The sequence below is a fragment of the Mus caroli genome, chromosome 1, assembly GCF_900094665.2.
Source record: "Mus caroli chromosome 1, CAROLI_EIJ_v1.1, whole genome shotgun sequence".
NCBI lineage: Eukaryota > Metazoa > Chordata > Mammalia > Rodentia > Muridae > Mus > Mus caroli.
The window spans coordinates 181937170-181946636 of record NC_034570.1 but is presented as its reverse complement, the minus strand read 5'-3'; the positions used below and the strand labels follow the sequence as shown (position 1 = coordinate 181946636).

Sequence of the window (9467 nt, the reverse complement as noted above, 5' to 3'; positions counted from 1 at the left end):
GAGCAGCCTGCCCTGCTGTGAGCAGCCTGCCCTGCTGTGAGCAGCCTGCCCAGGTGTGAGCAGCCTGCCCTGCTGTGAGCAGCCTGCCCAGGTGTGAGCAGCCTGCCCAGGTGTGAGCAGCCTGCCCCTGCTGCACATGGAAGACTGAGGTGGGACTTAGAAAAGCAGTGTTCACACGCTCACCCATGGTTGGGTGGGCCTTTGGTGAGGCAGCTATTTGGGGGTGACTTATGCTCTTGTAATTAACTCCTAACCTATGCACCTATAAACTCATAGACTGGAATAGCCACCAGATATTTGATAACATTATCAGGCCTATCATGTCTCCAAGAAAAGTCACACAACAAACTTACTATCCTCAGTGTTGTTTCCATCTATCCCCAGTGTTCAACAACTATGTCCAGTAAATATTCACAGAATTAATAAACCATTTCCACCAGCTGATTGGACCCCAATCTACCCACCCATTTTGACAAGTCTGGGAACTATTCACAGAAAGAACTCTCAGCTCTTTAACCTTACAGTGGGGATTGTCCTTCCTTTGTTGAATCTTGAGGCCTGTGAAAGTGGCCCAGGGATCCCTGAGGAGGTATACACACATCCCCCAACCCCCCACCCCCAACCCCCACCCCCACCCTGTCCTGCAAAGGCAAATAGCTCCGGACTTCTTGAATGTACTTGTGCTCTCGCTCGTCTGCCCTGTCCCTCTGTTTGTGTGGCTGCTGGCCAACATGGATGCTGTTCCTGTTGATATAACATTTTGTTTCATCTCCACTGGGAAATCTGCTTCTTGCACTCTAAAGAGCACAGCCTAGATCTCCTCAGCTCTACCCCTCCACATGTAGGAGAACTGCCAGAACAGTCCTTACCCACACAGTTGTGAGGAAGTATGGGCAGACGAGGCAGTATCTAAGCTCTGTCTCATCTACAGCTCTGTGACACTCCAAACACTGGATACTCAACGCAGTCCAAACGTGGCTGATTCTACTTCCGAGGCACCTCCTCTCAGCCATTCTTCTAGAGGTGACAAGAACATTTCCCCAACTGAAGCTCATCAAGTAGAGCAAAGAAGCCTCATGAGGTCTGGGATAGCCCGGTGGTACAGTACTAGCCTGGCTTGTGCATGGCCCTGACTTCGAGCTTTGACACTGAAACAAATCCAGGTGATGAGCAGCTGCAGGCACCTCTGCCCAGGCACGGTGAACCGGCCTCTTACACTAGGGCTCACTCTATTGTCTGTAGACAAGGAGCAGCAACCGTCACACAGGCCTGCTGGGATAAAAGGCCTAGCAAGGTGATTATGAGGTATTGCTATTTAAATGCTGTGATGACCAAAAATAGGCTGGCAGGTTTCAAGAAATGATCAATATTTTAAACAGGCTATTTCTGTAAAAGTAAAATGCATGCAAATGTATTTCTCAGCATTCACAGTATTTAGTCACTCATAGACAGGGACTAATATGAAAACAATCACAAAAACTTCAAGTCAGTACTCTGTACCCTAAAACAGAGCATTTAAGGGGTCTTCCTGCTCCCCAGGATCATTGAGCTTGTCTTTGTTGTTGTTCCTTTTTAGTTGATGGGAATCAAGCTGTCGGAGCAGGTGCTGAGATAAAAGGCCAGTGCTAAAAATACTCCACACTGCCTGCTTTATCGATGTTCTACCTATACTCATGCCAGGGAACTGCGCTGAGATCAACTGATCAGAAGGTTGGTTTAGGAGTTTTAGCTCCCCCTAGAAGCCCAGGCCATCCTGGCTATAGCCAGCACCCCCTTCCTGCTCCAGCTGACAGAGTGCACCATGGTTTCCCTCTAACTTCAGGGTACTGCCTCCTCTCCAATAGACAGACTTCTCATAATGTTCATGGCATTTATTATGCAAAAGTTATACGTCCCTCACAGTGGGATCCCCAAGTCTGCAAAACAGTGCCCATATCAGGTCAGTTAAAAGCCATAATAATACACTAACTTCAACCATCGCTTTCAGATTTGTATGCCAAAGGAATTCTTCATGGCTGCCCATTTAGCAATTATTACACACACACACACACACACACACACACACAAGAGGGAGGGGCAGACCCAAATAATGACTATGACCTTGTGGCTGCCTGTTTAGCAATCATTACACACACACACACACACACACACACACACACACACGGCCCCTGGTAGTAACTGTGACCTTGCTTTAAAGACTCCTTTAAACCTCGGAGGGAAAGGTAATGACCGAGTAGTACTCATCTTTAAGAGGCACACAACAAAGGTGAGATAATTTCTAAGAAAGCTCTTAAATAGTAGGTAAGATTTGCTATGGTAGCCCACGGGCTTTGTCTTGTAAACTTAAGTCACTTTTTTAATTAAAGACAATGTGTAAGAGGCAGGGGTCAGTTTTCACGCCCTTCCATTGAATCCCTAACTGAAATCAGCTGGAAGCTCATCATTATCAACCCAAGTTCCAAGGCTGCACGCCATGTTTACACTAGCAAAACCCAGCTCTTGAGTTAGGTCCCCACAGCCTCTCCACCGGAGAAAGTCGCCTGCTTCTGGAAGGAGAGGGGCCGAGAAATCTGCTAGGGGGATCTCAGAATTGGGTAGCCTGGTGAACAGGTGTATGCAGCAACTCCCTATCGCCCGGACTGTGTGTGCAAGCTGTGGGTCCGAAAGGTTTGGATAGCTCCTTTTGGATCGCTACTCTGAGGACTTTTTGCCTTCTGGACTTCATGCTAATAAACCACAGGAAACTGCAATCTCTGAGTAAAAAGGTGTCGAAAATTATTCCCCTTCCATCAGTCATAGTATGACTCTCTCCTCCCAGCTACAAAAACCTCGTGCTTGTGCACAGGTTTCTTGGGTAATGAATCGACCGGTGATGGAGGACAAGATTGGGAGGGTTTAAAAGAGACAATAGATGCCAAATTTGTACCCGGGACCACTTAGTTCCCTCTGTTTCCCGGCTGAGTCCAGAAAAACAATTGGACCTTCGTGAGCCATTTGCTCTAGCTGGTTGGCAAGGGTGCATAAGACAGTCCTGCCAAAGGGTTTCTTCTGGTCAGACTTTCCTGCTTAAGGGATGGAAGGTGGAGTTGGCAACATCCCTGCACCCGAACAGGGCCAGGACCAGTAGCCCAGCTCTGCTGCTACCTCTGGCCTCCCTGCACCTCAGGACTCCCGGGGAGCCTCCGCGGGGAGGCGGCCAGTGCGCATCAGGAGCGCAGTGCTTGAAGGTGGCCAGCCTGCAGCCACTTTTCGCATGACTTTTCTCGCCAAATGCCAGGCTTTCCTGGAGAGGACAGCGGGAGGGCGCGGGAAAAGGCCCCAAAGGCGTAGGCTAGAGATCTCTCCTCCAGAGATGGAGCACACTAGACCCCCTCCAGCCCTGCCCACCTCCCAGGCCCGCAGGCGAGAAAAGCTGGTGAGCGGAGCTCCGGGATGCCCCCGCATCTGTTGGCACCCACCAGGCGGGAGGCGTCTGCAATCACTGCACTCAAAAGAAAAAAAAAAAAAAAAAATCAAAACCCACCTGGGCGACAGAAATCCAAAGGCAGTTCTTACCGTTGGACCGCCGCACGATGTTCTCCAGAAACGTGTTCTGCGGGGCCACCAGTCCTCGCCGGCCGCCAGCCATGGTCATCCTCCCGACTGCCCGGACTCTGGGGGCGTCCGGCGCCGTGTCTCACCGCAGCAGGCGGCCGGGTGCGCAGCCCGCAAGCGTTCCTGGCTCCACGCGCCCCATGCGCTCCGCAGCCCCGAAGCGCAGGGGCGGCGGCTGGCTCCCGCTGCCGCCGGTGCTGCGCTCCGCACCTCCCCGCTGCGGCCCGCCCGGGTGTGCGCTCGAGTGCCCCGGGCTTGGTGCGCCGCGGCCGCCTCCCGTGGGCGGAGGGAGCCAGCCGGTCCAGGGCGCCCCCTACCGTGCGCGCATCCCTCGGGGACACAGCCGTAACCGAGAGCCGCGGGGTGAGGCTGGAACCGGAGCGGCACCCTCTGGGTGCAGCGGGAAGTGTGTCCAGAGTGTGCCTGGGGTGTGCAGAGCACGGTGAGCAGCTTTATTGGTGAAGTCACATACACACACACACACACACACACACACACACACACCCCCGAAAAGGTCACAAGAAGACTCTTTCTTTGCGCGGTTTCAGATCGGAGTCAGAACCTTCAGGCTCTGCAAACAGCATGAGCTGCACGTCTATCCGGCTTCCCCAGAATTAACCAACCATGTGTCTAAGGGCAACAACTTACAGAGTGACTGCCAGATTCAGCTCCCAGGAGCTGTTTTGGTTTGTCTTTACCATCAATGTGCCTGCAGCCTCCTCAGTTGATAAATGGCCCTTTCACCTGTTTGGCGTCTTCTCTTACAGAGCAATCATTTTACCAAAAAAGAAAAACAACAAAACATGAGTTGGCACATCGGGGTTTCCAGCTACAGCACAATCTCTTAAGATTTGTGTGTAAGGGAAAAAAAAAAAAAAACAAAACGGGAACTGGCTGTCCGGCATCAAAGAGGTGGGCTACTTCTGAAAGCTTCCCAAAGTACATCAGATTTTAATTAAACAGCCATAGCTGTGGCTTGGAGGAGCATCCACAAGGCACAGATGAAGCAGGTGCGGCTTCACAGCAGGTAGAAATGACTTGGACCTCTTGTTCACTGAAGGAAGAGGGGGTGTTTCAACTGCATATAATATGTACCTGTCATTGTGCTGTGCGTGTGGTGGGGGATTGAGACAATGCCCACAGAAGGATGCATTGCTACTTGACTGGTTAGTTTCCAACTGGACAAAGATTCAAAATAAAATGCAAAGATAAACCCGACCCTGAAGCCTATGACGTTGGGGCTCACCTCCGGAAACACCTTAATAGGTCGCAAAGACACACTGTCTCAATTTTTTAATCTCAGAAGCAGAGCCAATTCCTTCCAGGCATTCTCTGAGTTGTCGAGCACTGTGGAGAATAGATGGGGGGGGGGGATATAACCCTGACTTTTAAAGTTCTGTGCGGGAGGTCTGCAAAGATGGCTCAGCACCTGAGAGCACTCTTGCAGGAGACCTGCGTTTAGTTCACAGCAGGTCAAAGCCATCTGAAATTTCAATTCCAGACCATTTGATGCCCTAGTCTGACTTCTTCAGGCACCAAGCATGTGCATGGTACACATACAAACATGCAGACAAAACACTCAAACTCACAAAATCTGTCTGAAAAAAAAATTAAGTGCCAAATCAAATATCATTTTCAGAGTGACTAAATTAATTGGGCCATTATAAATGTCACCTTTCATCTATCTGTGTGGATATAACCCAAGCAACGCTCCTGCCAGCAGAAGATGGCTTGGCAGGACTGGTGTGTGCTATGACTTGAAGGTAAAGCTGCATCTCTCCCACTGGATAACGGCTCCCTGCAGGTTAGAGCTGTGATTTCTTAAACACTGGCTCCGTCTAGTGGTCCTTTGTTCTATTACAAATGAGGTAAACAGTACTCAAAGAGAACTTGATTCTGGCTGGCTTGATGGCTACCCACTTCATTTGAGTAGGTTCGTTTGAATAAGGCAAGATCTTACAACTGTGCCATGTATGATGGAAAGTGCTCAAGGGGTAGCTTTACATGATTTTGTGTGTGTGTGTGTGTGTGTGTGTGTGTGTGAGAGAGAGAGAGAGAGAGAGAGAGAGAGAGACCCTTCAATCAAGATCATGCACCTGTTTGTGGAAGTGAAAACAATGGGGGTTGTGGGGTGGGGAGAGGCATCTGACAGAGAGAGACCATAAAATTTCCCTCCTACTCTGTGGCTTAGATAAAAAGGCACAGATGTCATTTGTTTGAGGTGAGAGCCTTGGTGGACTACCTGTTAAACAAAAGGAGCTCAGGAGTAAACTTCCTATACTAAGTATGCCATTTCTGCCGGTCTCAAAGCAGATGTGTGTATACACCCTTTTCAGAGAGTAATTCTCATGGCACACAAAAACTACACTAAAACGTCAACAATCTTTAATCACATTGAGAGAGTTCTTTGGGTCTTTGAAAGCACACCCAATGGTACCCTGTATCTGGCTGGTCCTTGGCTCCTCTGACTGAAGGAACAGTCCAATTCTTTCCTGAGACTTACAGGAGGAGGCTGCTCCTGCCCCTCAAACAACCCATCATTCATAGAACACATGGCATGTCTGAAGCCAGCCTGGACACACAAGAAACCTTGTTTTGAAACACAGACACAAATACACACAGACAGAGACAGACAGAGAGGGAAACAAACACACACACACACACACACACACACCACGTCTCTATTGAGCTTATAAGCAGAGTATCCAGTAGTTATACTCACAGGAAACCCTGTGATACTTGCTCGGCTCACCCTTAGTCAGTGCTGGGGCAGAGCTGCCTCATTGGGATTCCAGCCTGAACCTAATGACAGGGGAAGGATGTGCAGCTGTGGCCATGACACCTCACTGTGACTAATAACTCATTTGATATTGACAAATTTTGTAAAATTGTGTTATATCCTTCCAAGTGCCCAAAGCAATTACTCATCTTTCTCATTTCCTCTGATCAAAAGGCAAAGGGTGAGGCTGAGGCCATAGCCCGGTCAGTAAAATGCTGGCAAGCATAAGGACCTGGGTTCTATCCCCCAAACCCAGTTTAAAAGAACAGGGTGAGGAGCTAGAGAGATTAACAGTTAAGAACGTATGCTAATCTTGTGAAGGACCAGAGCTCAGTTCCCAAAACCTATGTGAGGTATCTCATGGTCATCATGAATTCCAGCTCGAGGGAATACACTATCCAATGCCTCTGGCCTTTAAAGGCACCTTCACTCATGCACACACACACACACACACACACACACACACACACACCGTCCTAGTACTGGAGATACAGCAACTGGCAGATCTTCAGGATTTTGCCAGCCCGCCAGCCTGCCAGCCAGCCAGCCTCACCTGCCCAGCAAGCTTCAGACCAGAGACTCTGATTCAGAAAAAACAAAGGTAGTTGGTGCCTGAGATTGACACCTAAGATTGTCCTCTGGCCACCTCCCACAACCACATTGCTTGCCTATTGGAGAATAATAAAGCTATTAACAAGGATTACATTTTATTTTCAAAACTATATACATAAGTCTGGTTTGTGCCAAGCAGTGGATTGAGTCTAAGGAGGTGAGGATGTGGTAGGGACTCTTGCATCTGAGGAACCCTTTTCTGTGTGTGCTCTCTGTGCCTCCTTCCTCTCTTTACTGTCTCTCCTTCTCTCTTTGTAAGTAAACTACAGCTCAGCTTACTCTCTTCACTGAAGACTGCCTGCTTCTCCCCAAGAAATCCCACTACTCTTTATTGAGTCTTAAAAGAGTTGGGGACAACACATTTAGGATTGAAAAGGCTGAGGTGCTTGAAGAATGTTACAGAAAGTAGCAAGTCACCAGTGCCTTCTGGGTAGACCCAGGGTTAGCAGTCTATGACTTAAAGTTAAAGCCATTGGTAATTGCTGCTTTTATTGAAATGTATTTGCTAATTTCTCTCTGATCCATCTGCAAATTAGAGATTTGCTGATTTGCCGAGAATCAAAATGATATTTGATTCTGTCCTCATTTTTTATCAGTTTCCCAGCTGAGATTCATTGTTTCCGAAGCCGCTGATCCACCTTTCCTCCTCTTCTTTGTGTAATGCTCCTAGCACTGCCATGATAGTCACTGCTTTAGCCATACTCAAGTCATAAACCACCTTAGCTTATGCTTATCTGGAAGGCCCTTCTTTCCACTTTAATTTTGTATTGCTGTGTGCATGATGTGTGTGTATAAGCACACATATGCTACAGTGTCTATGTGTATTGTTGTGTGTGTATGATGTGTGTATAAGCACACATATGACACAGTGCCTATGTGTTTTGCTCTGTGTGTATGATATGTGTATAAGTACACATGTGCTACAATGCCTATATGTATTGCTTGTGTATATGATGTATGTATAAGCACACATATGCTATAGTGCCTATGTGTATTGCTTGTGTATATGATGTATGTATAAGCACACATATGCCACAGTGCCTATGTGTATTTCTGTGTGTGTATGATGTGTGTATAAGCACACATATGACACAGTGCCTTTTTTTTGCTCTGTGTGTATGATATGCCTATGTGTATTGCTTGTGTATATGATGTATGTATAAGCACACATATGCTATAGTGCCTATGTGTATTGCTTGTGCATATGATATATGTATAAACACACATATGCCACAGTGCCTATGTGGAGATCACAGAACAGCTCTGTAGAGGCCTGTCTCTCCTTCCACCTTTACATGGATTCGGGGAGTTAAATTTATTTTATCAAGCTTATGTAACAAATGCGTTACCCACTAAGCAGCCCTGCTGGTCTGACCCGCTAGTTTTAAAGCATAGGTAACTTCAGTCGGTAGAGTAACCTTGGTTAGCAGGTCCTGCCCATCAGGACTTGGACTACATCATTCTCTGCTCCTCTGCCTTTAGAGGAACCGACTGTTACTCCAATATGTTGCCCATGACACTTGTGTCTTGAAGCTTTCCAAAATCTGTCTTTGCTCTACATTCTTTTTATCTTAAGTATACCATGAAGAGATATTTTCTCTGGCCCTCTGTATTAGAGATTTTAAATGACTGTTCCATTTGAAAGTCCATCTGTTTCCCAAGATTTTGGGATGTTTCTGCTGAGATTGTCGTGAATGGCATCTTCCTGTACCTTTAGTCTGGATCTCACTCCCTTCTTTTACACAACATAGGTGTAGGCTTTGTCTCTTAATCATGTCCCTGGGTCTTGCAAGTTATAATCATGATTGACTTTTCAATTATTGCTATCTGATTCTAATAACCCATGTCAACCCCTGACGCTCTTTCTTCTACCTTCTCGACTCTGTTGGTGATCTTTCCATTAGATTTATTAGCCTTACTTATTGAGAACTCTGTTTTCAAGATTACCCTTTATTGCATGATTCTATCCTGGTGTGGAATTTCTTATCCAAGTGGCTAAACTTCTTGTCCATATCTTGGCTTTACTTCATTTGTCTGTCTGAATCCTCTCTGGGGTCATACATCTTTTTTAGACAAGGCTTTAAACTTAAGAGTTAGTACTGGCATGTCTATCCTTTCATAGTCTTAGGTTGTTGAATTGCTGTATTTTGTATTGCTGTGTGTTACCATCTCATGTTTCCTGTGTCTCTGTGTTGCAATGTGTATGTACCTGCTGAGTGAATATTTCTTCCATGTTCGTGTGAGGGCATTCTTAATGATAAGCCTTGGAGGCCTCAATCCCCCAGCATCACTCAGAAAAAAAAAAAAAAAAAACTTCCATAGTAGCAACAACATCAAAACAAACCAGATATAGACAATAAAAAAACAGCTAAAGATAACTAGTATTTCTTGAATAGAACAGCAATGGCTTGTGCTGTAAGATCGAGAATTGACAAGTGGGACCTCATGAAACTGCAAAGCTTCTGCAAGGCAAAAGACACCA

At 47.0% G+C, this 9467-nt stretch overlaps 1 protein-coding gene across 4 annotated transcripts in view; it reads right to left on the bottom strand.

The window, feature by feature from the left end:
• Positions 1-3866, bottom strand: part of Kcnh1 (potassium voltage-gated channel subfamily H member 1) — a 308441-nt gene extending 304575 nt beyond the window's left edge. For 2 of the 4 annotated variants that reach the window (XM_021160418.1, XM_021160427.1), the window contains exon 1: positions 3556-3866. In XM_021160418.1, coding sequence (XP_021016077.1) covers positions 3556-3634 — 79 coding nt within the window. In that variant the 5' untranslated portion in view covers positions 3635-3866. Of the gene's footprint in view, positions 1-3523 lie in introns of all 4 variants that reach the window. The other 2 variants (XR_003837613.1, XM_029481968.1) reach the window with 2 other exon arrangements.
• Between the last annotated feature and the right edge of the window lie 5601 nt (positions 3867-9467).